The 22,080-nt window shown below is 46.2% G+C and overlaps 2 protein-coding genes and 1 pseudogene across 2 annotated transcripts; 1 reads left to right on the top strand and 2 right to left on the bottom strand.

The window, feature by feature from the left end:
- The first annotated feature begins 9,686 nt into the window (after positions 1 to 9,686).
- On the top strand, positions 9,687 to 12,768 carry LOC136494696 (uncharacterized). The gene is made up of 3 exons (XM_066490867.1): positions 9,687 to 10,033; positions 11,418 to 11,636; positions 12,459 to 12,768. The coding sequence occupies exons 1-3, from the start codon at positions 9,773 to 9,775 to the stop codon at positions 12,507 to 12,509; spliced, it is 531 nt and encodes a 176-aa protein (XP_066346964.1). The 5' UTR covers positions 9,687 to 9,772; the 3' UTR covers positions 12,510 to 12,768.
- A 537-nt stretch (positions 12,769 to 13,305) lies between these two features.
- LOC136542184 (zinc transporter 2-like) lies at positions 13,306 to 17,756 on the bottom strand. Its single transcript, XM_066534507.1, has 4 exons — positions 17,174 to 17,756; positions 15,976 to 16,034; positions 15,646 to 15,775; positions 13,306 to 13,862 (listed from the first exon to the last, which is right to left on the bottom strand). Exons 1-4 carry the CDS (start codon positions 17,655 to 17,657, stop codon positions 13,468 to 13,470), a joined length of 1,068 nt encoding a protein of 355 aa, XP_066390604.1. The 5' UTR covers positions 17,658 to 17,756; the 3' UTR covers positions 13,306 to 13,467.
- An 827-nt stretch (positions 17,757 to 18,583) lies between these two features.
- Positions 18,584 to 21,497, bottom strand: LOC136463913 (uncharacterized; annotated as a pseudogene).
- Positions 21,498 to 22,080: the final 583 nt, after the last annotated feature.

The following is a 22,080-nucleotide window of genomic DNA, read 5'->3' as shown; positions in this document are numbered from 1 at the left end:
TTTGTTTGTGAAAAAGAAAAAAGAGGTCACATTGAGAATGTGCGTAGATTATAGGTCACTCAATGCTGTGACCGTCAAGAATAAATATCCCTTGCCACATATTGATGTTCTGTTTGACCAATTATCCAAGGCCAAGGTGTTCTCAAAAATAGATTTGAGATCCGGTTATCATCAGATTAAGATTAGGCCACAGGATATACCAAAAACTGCATTCCCCACCAGATACGGGTTGTATGAGTATCTTGTCATGTCTTTTGGCTTGACGAATGCTCTCGCATACTTTATGTTTTTGATGAATACAGTTTTCATGCCAGAATTGGATAAGTTTGTGGTAGTGTTCATCGATGACATTCTGGTATACTCTGAGAACAAAAAAGATCATGAAGAGCATCTGAGAACTGTCTTGACCAGACTTAGAGATCATCAATTGTATGCTAAGTTTAGCAAATGCGAATTCTGGTTGAAGGAAGTTCCTTTCCTTGGTCACATTCTGTCAGAGAATGGAGTTTCAGTCGATCCAAGTAAGGTGCAAGAAGTTATGAATTGGAAAGCACCGACCACAGTTCCTGAGATTAGAAGTTTCTTAGGACTAGCCAGTTATTACCATCGCTTTATACCAGATTTCTCGAAGATCGCCAAACCGATGATAAGCCTCCTACAGAAGGATCACAAGTTTGTGTGGACAGAGGAGTGTGAAGCAGCTTTCCACACTTTGCGGAAACTATTGACCACTGCTCCTGTTCTAGCACAACCAGATATCGAGAAACCATTTGATGTGTTTTGCGATGCATCGAAGACTAGATTGGGTTGTGTTCTTATGCAAGAAAGGAGAGTCATAGCTTATGCATCACGTCAATTGAGAAAGCACGAGGTCAACTATCCAACACATGATCTTGAACTTGCTACAGTTGTGCACGCCCTAAAAATTTGGAGGCATTATCTACTTGGTAATGTGTGCAATATTTTCACGGATCACAAGAGTCTTAAGTATATCTTTACCCAACCAGAGCTAAACATGAGACAGCGCAGATGGTTGGAATTGATAAAGGATTACAACTTGAATGTGCAATATCATCCTGGTAAAGCCAATGTAGTGGCAGATGCTTTGAGCAGAAAGTCACATTATTTAAATGTGCAGCCATTACTTGAAGATGGGTTCGATCTAATGCATCCTGCTGTGTTACATAGTATTCAGATTAGTTGCTCTTTGGAGAGTAAGATAATAGAAGGCCAGAAAACCGACAAGGGAATATTCCATATCAAAGAGAAAATAAAAGAAAAGCCGTCTCAACACTTTAAAGTGGATGAACAGGGCGTGTTGTGGTTTGACAACCGTCTTGTGGTTCCTAAGGATCGAGAGCTTAGGAATAAATTCATGGATGAAGCTCACCTTTCTAAGCTATCTATCCATCCCGGAAGTAGTAAGATGTATCGAGAACTAAGATCTCGCTATTGGTGGACCAAAATGAAGAAAGAAATTACAGCATATGTTGTCAGATGTGACACATGTTGTCGAGTGAAAGCAATTCACATGAAACCTACCGGTATGTTGCAACCCTTATCAGTCCCTAGTTGGAAGTGGGACGATATAAGTATGGATTTTATCACGGGTTTGCCCACTACTCAAAAAGGACATGATTCGATTTGGGTAATTGTGGACCGTCTTACCAAGACCGCTCATTTCTTGCCTGTCAAAACAGATTATCGACCACCTCAATATGCTGAGAAGTATATCGCAGAAATTGTGAGGTTGCATGGTATACCAAAGACCATAGTATCTGATAGAGGCTCACAGTTCACGGCCCACTTTTGGGAACATTTACACAAAGGCTTGGGAACTAGTTTGATTCACAGTACCGCTTATCATCCTCAGACAGATGGTCAGACTGAACGAGTAAATGCTGTTTTGGAGGATATGTTAAGAGCCTGTGTATTGTCTTCCAAGGGATCATGGGAGTCATGGTTACCTTTAGCTAAGTTCTCTTATAATAATAGTTATCAAGAAAGCATCAAGATGGCCCCATTCGAAGCTTTATATGGCAGAAAATGTAGAACACCATTGAATTGGATCGAGCCTGGTGATAGAAGGTATTATGGCATTGACTTTGTAGAAGAAGCCGAGAAGAAAATTCATATTATTCAGCAGAATATGAAAGCGGCCCAATCACGTCAGAAAAGCTATGCAGACAGAAGAAGGAGACCCCTTATGTTTGAAGTTGGTGACTATGTTTATCTAAAAGTCACGCCAATGAAGAAGAAAAGGTTTGGAATCCGAAGAAAGCTTGCCGCGAGATTCGTAGGACCATACAAGATCTTGGAACGAAGAGGTCCGGTAGCCTACAAGTTAGAGTTACCTAAAATAATGAGTACCGTTTTCCTAGTTTTCCATGTATCACATCTCAAGAAATGTTTGCATGTTCCGGAGGAAAGAATAGAACCTCGAGGTATTCAACTCAAATCAGGTTTGGTGTATCGTGAACAGCCAGTCCGGGTGTTAGACACTAAGGAACGTGCTACTTGGAATAGTGTGGTGAAAACATACAAGATACAGTGGGATCATCATGATGAGGGAGATGCAACTTGGGAAACAGGAGAGTACCTACAAAAAGCTTATAAAGATTTTTATAACAAATGGTTCGTAACCCAAATCTCGGGACGAGATTTTTATAAGGGGGGAGGGCTGTAACACCCCTGGTGTTAGTCTTGCCTGATTGCACTTGCATTTCATGATCATGAGCATCATTCATCCATTCCTAAGCATATATCACTTGAAACATGTGAAACATGATTATGAAACAAGAGTATCATTTCAAGTGTTTTTCATCATTTCAGTACCTTTAGTGCTTGATTATTGTATGACCAATGTGTGGTATAGCTAAATATATTGTTAAAAATCTTAGCTATGCTTAGAAAGTCATTAGGAACAATGTTCATGTTGATCACTTTGCCCAATTAAGATTTCAAATCATGGTTTGACTTGTTTTGATCCTAGGACTTTTTGGTTTGACTGTTCAAAAAGTACCACTTAGAATGTTTGCATGTCTGAGCAACCTAAAACAAAGTTGTAGCAAATTATATGAGGAACAAAAAGTATTTTGTGACCAAGTCATGAAAATGTGCACAACATGCTCAAAATGGTCCCACAAGTTAGAATTTGGGTTGGTTTCAACACTTAGAAATTTTCTAAGTACAAAACTCCATTTTTCAGTTTCATGAACACGACTTTGGCATGAATTTACTCTCTGTCCTTTGCGAATTAGCTTAGGATTTCTATAGGACAATTGTAGCCCTATTGTAGATCTACAACTTTGCTTCAAGGAGAAATTGCTAACTCGCCACCGTTTTGGAGTTTGGAAGCAACGAAAACGCGCTGTTAGTCGGTCTTGGCGGTCTCTGATGGACGGTTCAGGCCGACCAGCTGGTCGACATCGTCAGGCCGCGGCGGCCAAGTGGTGGCCGTACGCCGTCACTGCCCCCACCGGTCAGGCCATCGCCGCCACGAAGACGCCACGCGCCCCGCAGCTGGCTTATTTGTTTCGCCCGCGTCCCTTCGCCTCGTTAGTCCACTCCGAGCCGAGCGCGTGCCTCCGCCATTACCGCCGTGAGCTCCGACGAGCTCCCGCGTAAGCACCACCATACCTCGCCTTGCTCTGTCACTTACGCAGCTCCGCTGAGACCTCCACTAGCTCCTCGCCACCTCTGCGCAGTCCACCGACCTTAGGTGAGGCCATTTTCGGTGTTTCCGCGCCGTCGCAACCTCACCGGAGTTGGGGTGCTCCATGGCCAGCCCCACTTGGAGTACCTCATCCCCTCCGCTCTCTTCCTTCTCGTTCCCCAGTGTGCCCTAGTGCTTAATTCAAGCCTAGCCTGGCCTCTGCATGCCGGAGATGGCCGACGCACCGCCGGGCTCCTCCACCGTGCCGCCATGTGCGTCGGTGGGCTACCTCCGATGGCTCCACTCTCCCATCACCTACCCCAATCGTTGTGCATTGTTGAGTAGGGCATGCCGGTGACCTCAGCCTCGCCAGAATGCTCGTCGCCGGCGAGATAGCGCCGAGCCGCGTAGCGCAGAGCCGCCTCCCCTGTTCTGTGTCGCTATCACGCGGGCCCGTCTGGCATGCGGGGCCCAGCTGCAGCGACCGAGGGAAACCCTGGGTGCACAGCACCGGGTGCACCCAACGTTTGCATTCGCTGGTTTTTCGTTTTAAGGAAAAGGGTTTTAGAAATGGTTTCAAAAATTGATTCAAATGCTTAGTAAATGTATATCTCAATTTGTGTTGCTCCAAAATGTATGAAACAAATTTTGTTATGCTTCTTGTGACTAGATCTATCTGTTAAAAATACTGCATGTCAAGTTTGTGATACTTTTATGTGTAGCTTTATTTAAAGTAAATAAATGCTGATTTCTGAGAAAATGTCTAGTAAATAGAATATACCTCAGAAAAATATGGTTCCAGTTTTGTTAGTTTCCTTGAGTGATTTACTTTCTGTGAAAAATATATTCCATGCATGTCTTGTAGAAAAATTAGGAAGTGTAGTTCAAGTGCCTTTAATGGCTGACTTTTGTTATTTTTGCTAAAGAGCCAAAGTTGCATAAAACATGCATATGATAATTTTTGTACAGTGATTATATGCTATAAAGAACATAGGAAAAATACTCAATCTGTTGTTTGACACTTTTCATAGTACAAAGTAATTTCATGCTCATTTTTATGCTATAGCTTATCATTTTTGTGTAGGATAGTTTACTTATCTAAATGCCATGAAATTTTTATGGTAGTCTGTTTAGGGTAGTATTATGCTATTGTAATTTTCTCAGATTTTTAGGAGCATCAGAAATATATGTTACTATTCAAACCTATTATTAATTAGGGTTTAAGCAAGTGTTGCTTTAAGTGTGATTAAGAAATTAGTAAAGCTTTGGTGTATCTTTGAAGCATTTCATAAGATATGTTGACTTAACATATTAGTAGTAGAAGAGAATGCAGTAGATGACATGTGCTTGTAGTATAGTTTCTTGGATGATGTTGACTACCTTGCATTTAAACATATCCATTGCATTCATCTCCTTCGATGCACCGTTTGCATAATCACTTACGCGCATTGCATCATACAGGATCGCAAACCGAGAACCCAGTCGTCATACCCGAGGAGCCCGAGGAGCAGCTCGAGGTGCAGCAGCAGGAAGTGCTAGAAGCCGACGAGGAGGACGTTGAGGAACTTCCGGAGTGCCCCGATCACCGTCTGAGCTCTTTCGAGAGAGGCAAGCCCCGGAGCATTTTTCTCCTAGTTTGTGATTATTTAATTAAATGCTTTACTTTAATTGATGCATTACGTTTAGGAGTTGTTTGCAACTGTTGCTGCATTATACCTTGTCTACCTTTGTTATACTATATCCTTGTTACCCTGGTATCCGCAGTCAAGTCAATGCTTAGCTGGCTTAGACCGGTAGAAGTCAGGTGATTTCCTGTCACCTGCGAGCTATAGGTGGTTACCTGGATCTGCTTGGATGACTATGAAGTCATGGTATAACTAAGTGTTAAATGAAGTTGAGACCGGACGGAGACTTGTAGAGTTTTGGACTGTAGTGTTTCCGTCTGTGTCGATTAAGGACCGACCGTTGTTGGGCCTCGAGTCATGTTGAACGTATGCCTTACATTTAGCTGGCCGGATAAAGTACCTTCCGACCACGAAGCTGGGAGATTTTTCGGGCCGAGTAGATTGCCCGCAACGCACTGTGCCGGAGCAGGTGTGGTAGGACACGGGGGCGGGATGATAAGACCAAAGTGCAGTCGGTCGGCCCCTGGGTACATGTGGTTCTGGCAAACTCGAGATTCCTGAAAAGTTGACTCGGTGATCAATATCTCACTTTAGCGGGTGAGTGAGGTTTGTGTAAGGAATAAATCACCAGCTAGTTAGGAATCGATTCGAATCGCCATCGCTCCAGGATAGTGAGCACTTGACTTGAGTTACTTCATCGTAGTAAATGTTTATGGAACACTTGGACAGTTTTAATGAATATGACAGTATGGAAGTTATTTAATGATCGTTGGTTATCATTATCTGCTTAATCACATGTTTACTCTAGTATAGGTGCAAATCTAGTCGACAGGTTAATAATAATTAACTTGGCAAAAATGCTTTTCTAAAGGTTCTCGAAATGCTAAAAATGCTTCTTTTTGCAAATGAGTCAGCTACCCTACTATAAAGCCCTTCATGATCCTTGGTGTCATTTATTTTTGGTTATGTCGGGTAAGTCTAGCTGAGTACCTTCTCGTACTCAGGGTTTTATTCCCACTTGTTGCAGATGGGCAGATGTATTACGGCTACTATATCAACTGCCTTTATCCTGCGATGGGTGATGCTTAGGACCATGGGCATGGTCATTCCTTACGTCTCATCTGATGCTTTTATTGGAGATGATCATTCGCTGGCACTATATTTAAACTCCGCGTGAGTGTGTGTGTGGTTTGAACAAATGACTTCCGCTACTTTTATTCGAACTGGTTTGTAATAACTATGTTTAAACTCTGATGTATCTGTGATGCGAACTTTTATATAATTTGTGATGGTGACCGCTAAACTTATTACGATTATGGCTGGGACACGAGTTGGTTGAAAATCCTTCGTGATTTCACGGACTACCGGGTTATACGGGCTTAAGTTTATTCAATCGTCTGCTCTGGTGGATGATTTTCTTACTTAATTTCGTATAATTGGTCGGTTCTGTTACAGCTGGTATCAGAGCATGGTTTAGCGTGTTACTGTTCACAAGTGTATTTAAAACAAAAAGGCATTTGGAAAACGTGATTTTAAAACTATAAAGTGTGCCAGTGATCATATCCTTTATGCTTAGTTAAGGACTTTAGGTGGCTTAATTAAGTACTGACTGGGGTTCTTGCATCATATTTCTCTTTCGTCGCTCATACGGCGTGCTATTGTATGAGTGCCACTTGTTTGAGTGGTAATGTATGGATCAATTGCCTCTACGCATCGGTAAGTGTGAGTTGTGAGAGCATGATCGGATATACCGCCGATCTAGGGTGAATGCTTGATACTGGAGTAATTATATGTTTTACGCATGTTTTACAAAGGTATCTCATGTATGGGTCTTCCGTCTGTTGAGGTGATGCCGTCAGTAGGACGATGGTTCGGGTAGTTACTACCGTTGTACACGTATCTGGAGATTCGTGTAGAGCGTGTAGATAAAACTTTACTGCTTTTATGCATTCATTGGAAATTTGGGCTGAAATGAATCTTCTGCAGGTACATAATAACGCTATCGTGTAGAACGTATTAGCTACGTATTGAGAGATCGTTGTATTGACAACCACTACGAAGTTGATAAAAGTTTTGACTTATGAGCCTCTCCCAGCCTTGCTCCGTGCGCCTTCTGGTTCCCATGATTCCTTGTTGGGAGAATTCGGGGTCGGGGTCCGGTGTAGCGCCGTGGCCAAGGCCTTCCGACTGGGAGGACCTGAGGGGTCGGGAAGCGGGCGCCGCCCCCTCGGGTCCACAGCGTGGTGACGGAATATCCGGCGTCCGTGGAGATAACAAATCCTTTCCTGGAGCGTAGCGGTTGTCATATATCTTCGTTGGGTTTCGTGTCCCAGAGCTGAAGGCAGCGCCTACAACTCTACAGGGTGAGGTGCACGCACCTGTTATACCTTTTGGGCTCTGCGGTGCCCAGAAGGGTCTAAAGCATCAGTCCTGTCGTTCCCTGGCAGTCCTTTTCCTGCCAGGGCACAGGGTATGGTCGTTGGAGCCATGGTTGACCTGAACGTCTTGTCTCATCCTGTACCCATCATTATGAGGGATAGATATCGATCAGGGCGAGGCTCGTTCTGGGCCGTCGGGTGAGACGGAAACCATTCCCTATCTCTTGGGCGAGACTAACCCCGTCCCTCCGGGATCGGGCGAGGCGGAATCCATCCCTTAGCCTTCGGGCGAGACCGAGCCCGCCCTATAGGCGTCGGGCGAGACGGAGATTAGCCTTGAGCCTTTGGGCGAGGCAGGGTTATCCCACAAAGGCGTCGGGTGAGGCTGACCCCGCCCCTCCGGGATCGGGCGAGACGGAATCCATCCCTCAGCCCTCGGGCGAGACCGAGCCCGCCCTCAAGGCGTCGGGCGAGACCGAGCCCGCCCTCAAGGCGTCGGGCAAGACGGAGTTTATCCCTCGGCCCTCGGGCGAGACCGAACCCGCCCTCAAGGCGTCGGGCGAGACGGAGTTTAATCCCCCGGCCCTCGGGCGAGACTGAGCCCGCCCCAAAGGTGTCGGGCGAGGCGGAACCGAACTCCTGTCACTCGAACAAGGGTTGACATGACGCCCTTATGCGTCCAGAAGTTTTTCACGTTTGGTGGTTATCGGTTCCACCTTCTAGGGTACCCTGGTATTAGGTCCCCGACAAGAATAAAAGCGGCGGTCAAAATAAGCTGGTCTGATCCAGTTTCTGCTTTTTAGTATAAATAAAAGCTGTGGGAATAAGCGTGGCCAGAATAAACTGCTAAAAACGTGGCATTTGGCTGTTGATTTTAGCTTATTTTGGCCATAAGCAGCTTATAAGATGTACTAAACAGGCCCTATGTTAAGTCTTGCTTAAGATGCACCCACGTCCTGGCATTTGTAGAGACCACGAAAGAAATATCTCCAAAATTAATAGCATCCTCAAAATCTTCCTTAAACATACTTTTTATGAACAACATTAGGTAGCGTCCCACACTAATCTCACTAAACAAATTTAGAAACAAACTCACATTATTTTTACCTTGCATGGTTGTACCCAAATGGGTGGACATGCCTATGGTTAATAGAAATGGTTGTACGTTAAATCCGCAACCACAAGGAATCAAGCCTAGGTGTCTTTGCTCTGTTCACTTGAACTGTTTCAGCAGTACTTTTTAGCGAACGAACAGTATTTTTCTCTCACAACAAATCAACATAAGCTAAATTTCAGCGAAACGAAGCTTCATTAAAATGCGTGTATTCCACTTGCGTCGCGTCCTGTGCATGGTGGTATGTATGTAATGACTTTGTATCTCAGGATCTATTAGTCCCAAACTTTGGTAGGAGCTCAAGTGCTAGGACGTGTGTGTCTACATTTACAGGGGTGTGTGTGGCATACATATAAATGTCTACTCTATAGCCATATAGGACAGGCGGTCCATCCTGCGGCATAGAAAACACGAGTCTTGTACGGTGAAAGGAATTGTCGATACCATAGAACATTTGACGTGATTTTCTTGATTCTCTGTGGCGAGACGGCAACCGATCCGATTTTAATCGGAAAAAAGACTCGCCCATAATATGATTTTCTTGCATAAAAGAATAATAACCAAGAGGGACGTGTGTCAATTAAGCAATATTGTTTGTCCAAGTAGCGCCTAACCGGAAATTGTCAAAATTCACGAAAATTTGACAAAATTTCACCAAAATTTTTAAACTGCCTGGGGTAGCGGGTGAGGGACGTGATACTGATCCGATTCGGGGTGAACCGTGAACCGGCGACTTGTTCGTTACAAGCGCAGAGCCGAGTGATACCGGAGCACCGCACTAACCGTTGCCGTTGGGTTTCCACTGACGAAGTGACGAGCGGCCGAGCGCAGAGCTGCTGCCTGCTCGAGTGCTCGTGGTGAGCTGGTGGTGTACCACCGGAACTTGGCGGGCCCACGGGGGCCAACCTCACTAAGCGCAGCCGCTCATTACAAAAGGCAGTTCACCACGGGTCCTCTCCCTCCCGCAGCCCCGCTCTCCACCGCCACCACCGACGCCGGGATGAAGGCCGTGCCAGCCGACAGCGCCGCGTCCCCGGTGCCGGCGACCAAGATCACCATGCCCGCTTCCGCGGTGGGCGGCGCGGAGGCGGCACTCCTCGGGAAGGGCCGGTACAAGGTGTGGGCCTTGGCCGCCATCGCGCTCCTCGCGCTCTGGTCCATGTCCGCCGCCTCCGTCTCACTCCGCTGGTCCTCCTCGGGCGATCTCGCCTCCGTCTACGGGGACATGGACGTCCCGCTCGCCGACGACCTCGATTCCCTCGTATGTACGCACGCTCCCTTCTACCTTTGCCCGCCTCCCTCGGGCCTCGGGAGAGATCCCTGCCTGCTGTTTTCTTGTCTGATTTGTTATACTGCGTAAATGTGTGCCGGCGACTATTTGTGTGACGAGCTTATTCTCCTCTCGGCTGCAGTTTGCGTTAAAATCAGGGAGGAGATCGTTCCTTTCGTCCTCCCCCTTCCAGTTTCAGGGATTACCCAACAGATATGGGGGCAAAGGCTTGGTGAAACTGAACAATTGGTTTAGCCTGTAGTCCTGCCAAGTTCAGGTAGCTTCAGATGAATGCCAGAGGAATTTTGCAATTGATTGAACTTAGTGAGTTTGTTTATTAGACCATCCGTGAGAAAACACAGGCAAAACGATATACATTACTGAGTATAGATATACTCCTTACCAGCTTTGTAGGTTCCACTCACTTGTCCAAGAATATTGCTATTTTGCCAACTTTATCCTAAGAAGAACGTGAAAGATTCAGTTAGGGTTTTGAAAAAAATCTCGCCGTAAACCAGCCTGTTACAAATTCCCCCCCCTGGGTAGTGGAAGCACAAATCTTGTACTGCGCGCGATACTGAGCCTACCATATTCAGATTTCGTATTTGGTCTGAATTCAATTCAACAAGACTGCCTGCGGAATACCCATTACTTTTTTTTATGAAACAGGAGGGGTTGCCCCCTACTGGACTTTTATTAATATATAAACTTGAAAAAAAAAGTTACAAAGAGCCGAGATCTAAACTCAGGATACAAAGAAGGACACAAAGAAAATCATGAAAATTATACAAAGCTGTCTAGCCATTGATCAAACATAGGCTGATAGTTATCTCTAGCTCTTAGCTTAACTAGAGCTAACTCCTTTCGATAGGTAAATTTGCAAGAGGCCACTGAATGTTGAAGATTTCTGAAGATAATGTCACTCCTGGCAGCCCAAATGGCCCAGCACATAGACACAATGATTTCCATAAAGAAAGGCCGCTGAATATGATCCCTGAAAGCAGAAATGGTTTGTAGCAAATCAACTATTTTAGGATTCATTGGTGTACCATCAAGATAACATTGGTTGAACTTGGTTAGTAAACAACCTTGGCATGCCACTAATTTAATTTAAGGATTCATTGGTGTGCCACAGAAATACAGCCAAGTGTCTTTGTATGTTTTATTTGATCTTAGAAATAATAAATTTTCATTGCTTTATATGGTTCTCTGGTACCAAGTCCACTAGTCCAGTACCACACTTCAAAATTGTTAAAATGATTGAATGGTTGATTACCTGATTCACTGCTGTCTTGTCTAGCATAAAGCACGAAAGGCATACTTCAATGCTGTATTTCTTGCGCAGATGCTTATGCTTGTCTTACAATATGACCAGGAGATGGAGGAGAGGGAGAAATTAGTGGGGCGAACGTGGGACATGTACACACGGACCAGTGACGAGGTACGGCTTCCACGGTTCTGGCAGGAGGCGTTTGAGGCTGCATACGAGGAACTTGCTGGCGATGATGTGCAGGTGCGTGATGCAGCTATCTCTGAGATTGCCCGAATGTCAGCCCACAAACTTGAACTCGAGCAGACATTGAATGAGAATGAGGTATGTCCCAAAACTGTATCTCACCTTAATTGCTTCCAAATGCCTTATGTTTTAAGTAAACTACTATGCATTCTGTGGTTTCCCTATTTTGTGAGAGTAACACTTCTTACCATGTCAACTCATCCCGCTTCAAACTGAATATCGTTATGAAGCCAAGGCATGCATTTGTATCCCATTTTCAAGCAATGGTCCGAATTCGATACGAGGCCTGACAACATAGGTCATGGTTTATATTTTCATCACAGATGCTATTTTGCTAGAAGTCGAACATTCAGGGATTGTAGGTTTCAGCTAATGGACTGGCCTCAGTAGAACCATCATGAACGTAATGACTGATGGAACTGATGACTTAAAACATAGAATTCACAATCTTCCAAAAACAACACCTTGTTGAAATGGCGTACAGATTATGATGCTTTGATTGTAATGCGGTGCAAGTTTCTGCTTACCTGCAAATTGCTTCTCTTCTTTAATGTGACTTATTTTGGTACAGCACCATCACCATTTTTGGTGGAACTGAAAGTGATATCGTGAATTGTTCAGTTTGCACAATGTTTGGTATAGTTTCATAAACAACCCATCTATCTTTGACCAGCCTACCTGATCAAGTATCTAAGTACAGAATATATATGACATGTCAGGTGCTCAATCTACACCAGAACGTGGATAGTTTGCACTGACCATAGGCCCCTAACTGATCTGGTTTATTCTTGAGATCCAACAACTGTGCACTAAACATATTGCTCAGAAACATTAAACCTGGCTATGCACAATACTATGGGTTATCAGCACGATTTTCTTATTTCCAGTCACCTTGTGCAGGAAGAGAATGCCGTGAGCAACAGAGGTGGCAGGTCAAAGGCGAATCAGTAGTTCCGTATATATCTGTGGCCTGAGGACCTGAAGATCTATTAATTGGTGATAAGATCCCCAGGAGGTGCATTTTGGGGTTTTTGAAGTGTTTAGATGAAATTATGAAACTGGTTGTTCACTGGATCTGTACCAGGTAGATCAACAATGTGCATTTATGGCACTGTGTAACACTAGCTATGAAGTTGCACAATTTAGTGAGAGCAATGCGTTTGAATCCATACTATGAAATCCGAATTGAATGTCATTACACTTACCATCACTAATCTGATGATCAGGTCGCGTCAGGAGACTAAAGGAACCGGATTACTATGACGTGTCTCAGTTATGTTCAAGATGCTATTGTATTCTTCTCTGCTAGCTACAACTTAGCTCGACTTCAAAAGTCATCATCAATCTAATCTCATAGTTCAACTGCTAAACCTTTTGCAGTAATTGCCCGTTCGGCTGACCTTAAAAGCCGGCTTGTTTTTTCAACCGGAACAATATTTTTCCCTCACAATAATTCAATCGGAATAGTATTTTTGCTTGTTTTTTTAGCCAAATTCAGTCGAGCGAACGGGACCAAAGGAGTTTTTCTAGTGCACTGGCTGCGCCAGCTGGGCTATCATGTCTCCCAAAAATCTCCCCTCTCTGCACTCCTATCCTTGTTTCGAGAGTTCATTCATGTTGCTGGCAACTTGCTCGTACCATTGGGGACGCCCTAGTCCCTAACCTTGCCTCGAGATGATCTACCCCAAAGGATAAGTTTTCCGGCAGCCACTTAACTCCCAAATTGAGAACCCAAGAAGTATTGAAATTTGTCACGAATCACGAATATGTATATACCGTTGTAGTGTTTATAGCATATCAGCTAAAAAGAGTCTGGTACAACATATCCGAATAATCCGATGCCTCGTGCAAGAACCAACCCCCTAGAAGTCCAGAACAATCCACCCTTATGTACGTGTCTCTCATCAGGTCAGGTGTCCCATATCATGACGACGGCGATGACAGCCACGCCGAGCACGACGGCGAGCCACCTCCCGACTGGCGTGTCGACGGCGACGGGCCTCCGGGGCCGGTACCCTTTGGAGAGGAGGTGGCTGATGGAGACGTAGACGAAGACGCCCGTGGCGAGGCCCATGGAGACGGCGAAGATCCAGTCGGCCACCCGGCCCTGCGTGGTGGCGTCGATGATGATGCCGATGCCGACGCCGATGGGACTAGAGATGGCGAACGCAAAGGCGTAGGCGAAGCAGGAGAGGAGGGGCCGGTTGGGGAGCATCCGGAGCAGCGCGATGCCCATGGCGATGGCCGCGAAGATCTTGTGCAAGCTGATGGTCCACAGCGCCTTCCATGCGTCAGCCTTCGTCTCTGCAGGTTCAATAATTAGTTTCGTAATAAGGTCAGAGTCTCAGACAGTTACTAGCACTTAGCAATGTTCTGCAACTGTTAAGCTTAACCAAGAATTGGAGATGCTATGTTTACGAGAAACTCATTTTTTTTTTGGTGACTACGAGAAACTCAGAATTGTGCACTGATTTTCAAACAATACCAGCCTCTCGGTTTAAATTGATTGAAACGGGTTCCGAAATGCCAAGGAAGAGAGCACTTGAAATGCCTTCAGAATTCAGACGAAATGGTGATCTTGACATTCGGACTGTTGAAGTGGACGCTGAAGGGCATGTCAGGAAGACAACTTCAGAGTGTCCGGATGGACATTTAAACCTAAGATTCAGAACAAGTAAAAGTATGCATGACAACGACTGAACTGAAACATCGTGCGGACAAATATCAGGAAAGGTCAGCAAAACGGTTGGTTTGGAAGAATGATCAACCTATTATTCTGGTTGTGCTGAATCTGTAGGCTCTTTTCGATCTGACCGAACAGCGACACACTAGCGCAAATTTGACAAGAGAGCCTAGGACAGATTATACTTGGTCTTAGGCCCTGTTTAGTTCCATAAGTCAGGTGACTGAAAACCAGTGACTTATAAGTCATGCCTGTTTGGTTGTAGGTGACTTATAAGCTTATGCCTGTTAAGTGAAAGGTGTGGGCTCCACGCGGAAAAAAGGTGGTTATAAGTTTTAAGCAGGGGTGAACCAGCTTATTTCTTATAAGCAGGAGTGACTTATAAGTTGGTGGTGTTTGGGAAAATCAGTCACTTATTTCACTTTTTAACTTATAAGTAGGTGACTTATTTGGAACCAAACAGGTCCTTAGTCACAACCATGACATCTATCACTAGAATCAAGCTAAGAACTAACTTAACTGTTAGACATAATCTGCTGCTTCCCATTTCTCCTTGGTTGGAGACTGGTCGGCTCGGCCGACCACTCCCTGTTGGGAGTTGGGGACTGCTCGGCTCTGCCGACCAGTTCCTGTAGCTGCAGCAGTATGACAATAGGCCACCTCTAGTACATTAGTTGGTAGCTATTATATCAGCCATGTCTTGGTAGTAGGCTGAGGTAGGCTTTGTACTACTATGAGTAGTTTGTATACTCTGTACCTTAGGAGTAGGTAGTTGTTGTACCATGTACCTTAGAAGTAGGTAGTTGGTGTACTCTTGTACTCAGGAGTAGGTAGTTGGCCAACAACTATGTACCTGATAGAGGTACAACTAGAGTTGTATATATTCCATCCAAAGGGCAATGGAATAAACAGTTCAGTTGCCACATTCAGACTATAGAGCTCTGGTTCAGAGCGGCTCTGGTTCAGAGCTATAGCGGAGAGCTTCGGCCAACGCTGGTGCTCGTGCAGAGTGTATGTGTGAGCTGTTCTCAATACCTTCTTCTACCTCTAGCCATAGTGTGGTCGGCAACGCCGGTGAGTGGTCGGCTCAACCGTTCGTTCCGAAGATCCAGAGGGCCAACAGTAACCGGTGTTCAGTTGAGACTTCAGATTGAGTCCATCCTTCCTAGCAAGTATGCCATACGTCCATGTCATGCATCTCATTTGTGCCAAACGTTGGGCATCTAATCTTCTACTCAGTACTCAGACTAAACTAAGTTTGGCAGCTTAGCCCGTGACATGACGGTGACGTCTTCTGATAGCCCCGGAATGAACGTAAAGAAATTTCTACGCGTCATCTGCAAGTTGGAAGGGAACAAAGCATCCGTATATGTACATCCCAATCTCTATCTGGCTTAGCCTTACCGGCGACCCCGATGGCGATGCCTTCGAAGACGGAGTGGAAGCAGAGGGCGACTATGAGCAGCACGCTGTCACCGAGGGTGCTCGCGTTGCGCAGCATGGATGCGGCCGAGTGATCAGATCCGTGCGTCTCCTGCACGCGAAGAGCACAAACCAAATGGTGACAAAGGTCACAAGATTCTGCACACCGAGCGACTGTAAGATACTCCTAGTGCTGTTCTTTTTTACTCTCTTTCTTGGGAGTGGACTGTATTATATATTGTTGTTGCAAGAGCAGGTGTTGTCATGGTCACATAATGAATTCAGAAACTGAAGCAGGTTGTAGTAACTTACAGGTGGCGTGGGGTCAGAGATTGTGCCATTTGTGGTTCTCATCTTGCCCTCCTCCAACCCTATTGAAAGAGTCAAAAAAGAGAAAATGAATCGTAGAAGTCTAAGCATCCTAAAATTTCAATATAGAGGAAATATGACAATGAAAATACAGTACTGTAGAGAGGGACAGACAGACTTCCGCTGATGACTGACTATTCAGAGTTCAGACTTGAGCATAGATTGATTCCACGCAGAGGTGAACTGGATAGCTCTCAGTTTGTCACAACAGTTGAGATTTCTGTTTCGTTCCACTACTCTAACTATACCATCCATTAATCAGTCTGTCTATGTGTCGATTGTACTAAGGGAAATAAAACTCTCAAGAATAGGATTGCTGCAAACTGCATAAACCTGAACTTGCAGTCTGTGCCTTTTATACGTGATCTTGCAACGTGCAGTCAGACCAAAAACAAGAGTAAGAGCCCAATCATTTCCGTTTTCCAATAGGCAATTGGTTTAGGTTATGCAGTGTTGTACTACTACAATACACTAGCATGCCAAAGGGCTTCTAGACCAGATGGTCGGAGCTTCCTGAAGCACCCCTCAGGTCCTGAGTTCGATTCCCCTCGGGGGCGAATTTTAGGCCTGAGGTAAAAAAAATCCCCTCGTCTGTCCCACGCCAAAATACAGGCCTGTGACCGTCCCGTCTCACGGGGACGCGGTGCCGCTGTATATGGGTGGATGCGGTGCTGCTGTATATAGGTTGGGCGGGGTTCGGGGATGCCAAAATACAGGCCTGTGACCGTCCCGTCTCATGGGGACGCGGTGCCGCTGTATATGGGTGGATGCGGTGCCGTTGTATATAGGTTGGGCGGGGTTCGGGGATTTTCTCGATCACCGTGAGAAGATCTTCTTCTTAGTGAAATACCCGGTGCGACGTCGCCCCCCGCGGATCGAGTTTTACAATACACTAGCATAGTAACGAATGAAAAGAGTAAAAATTTAACCCAGAACCCCAAGTCCCCACCACCACCGATCTGAATTTGCAGCATGTGCTAGTTGCACCCACCCGGCAAGCGGCAACAGGAAAAAATGGCGAGCGCATTCAACCCAACCCCCAGCGGCCACATTCACAGCAGTCAGTACACCGTCCAGCTAGCCCAACCCCAACTGTCAGAAACCAGAAGCTGAGAGCTGACACGTGACTCTTGTTACTGACCTGCAGCGGAGGAGCCGGACCCGGCGGCGGTGCGGCCCCGTGAGACGACGTAGGAGATGGCGACGTCTGCGAACATGGTGACGACGTAGCCGGCGCAGGCGAGCATGAACGCCCAGGGGTAGCCGCTGTCGGGGAGCAGGTCCCCGAACGTCTCGTCGGCGTCGCTGAGGAAGTGCATGAGCGCGGTGCCCAGGAAGACGCCGCCCGCGAACTGCGTGCCCAGCGCGAGGAACGCCTCGTTCCAGCGCATGAAGTAGGGGGACACCCCGCCCAGCAGCGTGCCCGCGAACACCACCGCCAGGCACCACAGCTTGGCCTCCACCAGCCCGCGCGCGCGCAGGTCCGGCCTGGCGCCCCCATCCCCCGCGTCGGCGTCGGCGTCGTCGGAGTCAGAGTCCCCGCCTCCGCCGTGCGCCCACGCGGTGGCCGCGAGGGAGAGGCAGAGGACGAGGAGGTGGGCGTTGGTGGCGCGGCCGCGGGCCATGGCGCGCGTGAGGAGGCTGTGGACTCGTATCGTAGTGGGTGGGTGTTGGCCGGACGCCGGACGCCGGACCCGGGAAATGGTAGCGGGACGCGCCCGCGGTGGGTTTGGATTTACTCTTATTTGGTAACACGAGGCGGCCGGATTGCTTGGAGATGGCTGACGTGTGGGCCCGCGGTACTTTTGTACTGCAGCGGGAGGGATTCCTCGGAGTTGGCTGCCCAGTTGGGTTTACGTACAGGTACAGGAGCTTTTGCACTTGTTAGACACTGACAAGGTGGGGTAGAGTGTTGTGGGCAGCGAGGGGGTTGTACTTGTACTGGAAGCAGGCGAACGCGCCGTGCTGGTAGTACTCCTACAGAGCCGCGGGGCCCACGGCAGTAGTACAGATTGGGACAGGATTGGAAAAGTCCGTTGCATCCGCGTCTGCTGCCTCTGCTCTCTCTCTCCCTGCCTTGTTGGGCCCCTCCAGCTATGCTGTGGCCACGAATGATCCGCTAGCCTGTGCAGTAATGTTTGCAGTTAGGAGTATACTAGGTGGAGCCCCGCGCAGGTGAATAATGATTTTCTGTTGCACTGAATAGGGCCTTTTCTGTTACAGGAATCCATTTTCTGTTACACTGAGACCGCAGCACCCGGCGCCAGAAATTCGAGCTTGCCCTCTCTACATTTATGTGGGCCTGATATTTGACCAATAAGTCAACGTTGTGAGGAACAACAAAGCGATTGTCAAGATCAATGCCATTCTTTTTTGCACTGTTTCCATTATTTGGTCGGGCGTACCGAACATGGCCATTCTGCAAGATTACTGTCCTGTCACAATATTCTTTAGGATAGTGCTTGGAACATTGACCATCGACCATGCATGAACACCTGGGGTTACCAGATCCACAAGGACCATGGATCATAAATGTCTTGACAGCTTCATACTACCCAACTGGATCAACATTTTGATCTGGTAGTTGTGCAGATATGAGTTTGTCAACATCAGAAGCTGTAAGCGGTCCGTTCTTATTTGACCATACTATAATATGAACATGTGGAAGGCCACGTTTTTGGAACTCAATCGTGTATACAGCTGCAAGAGGGCATTAGTATGAGAATCGTAGCATAGATAAGCAGCAGAAGAAAGCAACGCACGCAAATCCTTTTTTATGATGTCGTCGATCAGGAGTTGCAGCTTAATATGGAACACACGGTTAACAATGTCAGGTCTGTCACTTGAGTGCTGCCCTGGGATTGAAGCCAGTGCCTCCGTTACTTCTAACCAAAGGGGATTTGATGTGAAAGTGATAAATAGGTCAGGGCAGCCATAGGTTCGACAAAGTGCAACAGAATCAAGGTAATTTTGGTATAAATACCGTGGCCCTCCAACATGGGAAGAAGGCAACACGGTTTTTTGTCCAGCCTGGAACCCCTTTGTAATGCCCTTGCTGACACTATCACGGATTTCTTTGAATGAGGCAGATATATATTTTTGCTGAAATGATTCTGTTCTGTAGTGGCTTAATCGGGATTCCTCGACACAACAGTAGGCATCAACCAAATAAGCTTGTGTGCCTCTCTTGCAGCGCAATGGTGTGTTGAAGTCATCAAGCCTATCATGCAGCCTATCCGTAAAGTATTCAAGCATACTAGCATTATTTCTTTTGATAGCCCGGGATCGATGGCATTGCCGATAATTAATTTTCTCATGGTAGCCATCCTCCCCGTATGGAGACAGAATAGGATACTGCATTGCCATGAACTTGCGGTGCTTCTCATCCACTCGTTGCAACTGACCAGATTGATCTTCCACAATTAAATCACGGCCACCATCACTTTGACCTACATCACCAACTACTAAGCCAACAACCTCAGAGGCCACAGGAGCACTAAATATGTCACCATGCTGATCAGGTTCACCATACAATCTTATGACATATTTGTCTGGAGCACTTCCAACTATTCTATCACGAGCTGTTCTGAACAGTTGGACAATTGGGTTATGTGTGTTGAACATGTTGCTTCCTGTACAACTTGGCGTGGAGAAAAATTGCTTCCTGTATAACTTGCTACATTCATCCTATTTCTGACCTCATTATCAGTGTCAAATATATATAGCTGAGCATATTCAGGTCGGTGTCCGTCCCTCGGCAAGAGTGACCCAATACGGTGGCAGAGCTGGCCACTTATCTTGAACACATATGGTCCGCGACCATCATTGATAGACTCAATCACACGAACGCCCATCGATGTAATGGCGAACATAGAGTTGTAGTACCTGATGTTTTCGAAGAAATGAGCTGATAGTGATTTGTCCACTCCTGTGAGAAGACCAAGCAAAGGTTCCGGAGCCGGCCTGTATGGAGGCAAGATGACACTCCCCTTTTTGCAGCAGTTGGTGTATACGGGCGATGATGCATGTCGGTCTTCTTGCTTGACACGCTCCTCATACCAAAATAAGGCCCCACAATAACGGCATGCGTGAGATAATGGGCCAAGCTTGAAAGGCGAGTAAACAGTGCCTATAACAACAGAAAGAAAGCAAGACTATGAGCGCAGGGATGTGCGCACACTAAAGATGGAGATATACATTCTGGTCGTCGATGTTTTTCTTTGACATCGTATTACCACTGAGCATGGGCATTGTGAGCAGGCTCTGAGAGTAGGCATTAAGAACAGGCACGGAGAAAGTTTGCATGGGCATACATGGCATGAACTGGTAGAAGATCACGGTCAGTGCGAATGGAATATAAAGCGAATGGAATAGAAGACAAATAAATATGAAAAGTAAGCGGATGTTGCGGTAATGAACTTACGTTTATGGGCATCAACTGGAAGCAGAGTGCTTTGAGAGGTTGATGCTGAACCTGGACTTGTTGGCCAAAGGTATTAGTAAGGAATCAGTCGATCATGTAGGAGCAAACAAAATTCTCTGATTACCGGAGAGCTGCAGCAAACACTATAAGCAGGTGTACATGGGTAAGGAGGAAACGAACCTTGCTGTGGACTGACCAACATATCAGCCTTACGTTTCCGGTAGGGATCAGGCGAAGCGATGATACTGGGGCGTGGCACTTCTGATCAGTAAAAGAAATAGTAAGGCACAGAAGACAAACGCAATCTGAAAGATGACAACACGCCATCGTGTCTCTAATAAGCAATAGGGGAATGGTGGATTATAAACATATGACAGGAAGCATGTCAGGAAACCACAAGAGGACATGTCGAAGAAAAAGGTAAAATTAGGTATCATAGTACCAGTTGGCTCAGCGGTTAGACGACGACGCACCGAGCGTCTAGATGGAACATGAAAGTTTGTAGGGAAGTCATTAGGAACCGGCATGCTGATTCCATCAGGTGGCGTCTGAATTGTAGCAGCAATTGTATTGTCTACAGGTATAGGGAAGAATGAGATCTAAAGTCAAGGAACTCCCTAAGTTTGCACGCATTCTGGAATTTAGCATCTACGAACCTGGAGCTGACGAGGTTACCGGAGGGTGCCTGCGTCTACGGCGTGTATTCGAAGCCGATGGCCCTATAGGAGGTAACATAGGTGTGTCCTGTAATGCTGCAACATGTATGGCACACACTGTATGAGCTGCTGATCATAAAGGTAGGTATATATTCCCCCAAAAAATGGATGAACATGATTACGTACATATCTCTGAAAATCTTTGTTTCTGTAAGACAAACATTGTAAGTAGCTGATTCCAAAGGCATGAGTAAATCTCTTGAAGCACAAATAAATGTAAAAACTATAACAACAAAGTAATATACCTGGAGGCTGAGCAGACAGGCGACGACGCACCGAGCGTTGCGACGGCATGTGGAAAGTCGCAGGGAAGTCATCAGGGACATCTTGCACGGCAGTTCGATTAGGTGTGAAGTTAATAAGATGGGAAAAAGTCACGGTTGTAAAGGAAGGAAAAGCAGGTGCATGGAACGCACATATAGGATATACTACTTTACTAACCAGGAACTGAGGGAGGAATCAGCTGGATGGCCGCGCCTGCGATTAGAGCATCTCCAAGAGTTTTCTAAACTTTCCACCTAAAAACACTATATTTCTCAACTCCTAAAAAGATATTAAGAGAAAAAAAGAAGATCATCTCCAATAGTACCTAATATTCTACTCTAAAAAAATTAAAATTTGGTCCACTTGAGTTTTTTCTTTTTCGGCAATTTTTTCCGTGTGAGAGTCTTCGAGGCCGCTGCCGCTCCTCCTTCCTTCGTCGTGCCCTAGCGCCGTGCAGTTCCAACCGGCCGTGGCCACCACCTACCAGCCACAGACTGGCTGCACCTCCCAGCAGGCCGACCATACCTCCCGACCTTGAGCCACAGGCCGCCGGTCACCAGTCAGGCAACTAGCCATCAGCGGAGCAGCAGTATTGGCCGGCCAGTAGCAGTTCAGTACCATCAGCAACCATCAGCAGAGGACAGT

The sequence above is a fragment of the Miscanthus floridulus genome, chromosome 1, assembly GCF_019320115.1.
Source record: "Miscanthus floridulus cultivar M001 chromosome 1, ASM1932011v1, whole genome shotgun sequence".
NCBI classification, from domain to species: domain Eukaryota; kingdom Viridiplantae; phylum Streptophyta; class Magnoliopsida; order Poales; family Poaceae; genus Miscanthus; species Miscanthus floridulus.
The sequence above is the reverse complement of the archived record's forward strand: the minus strand, read 5'-3'. Positions and strand labels throughout refer to the sequence as shown.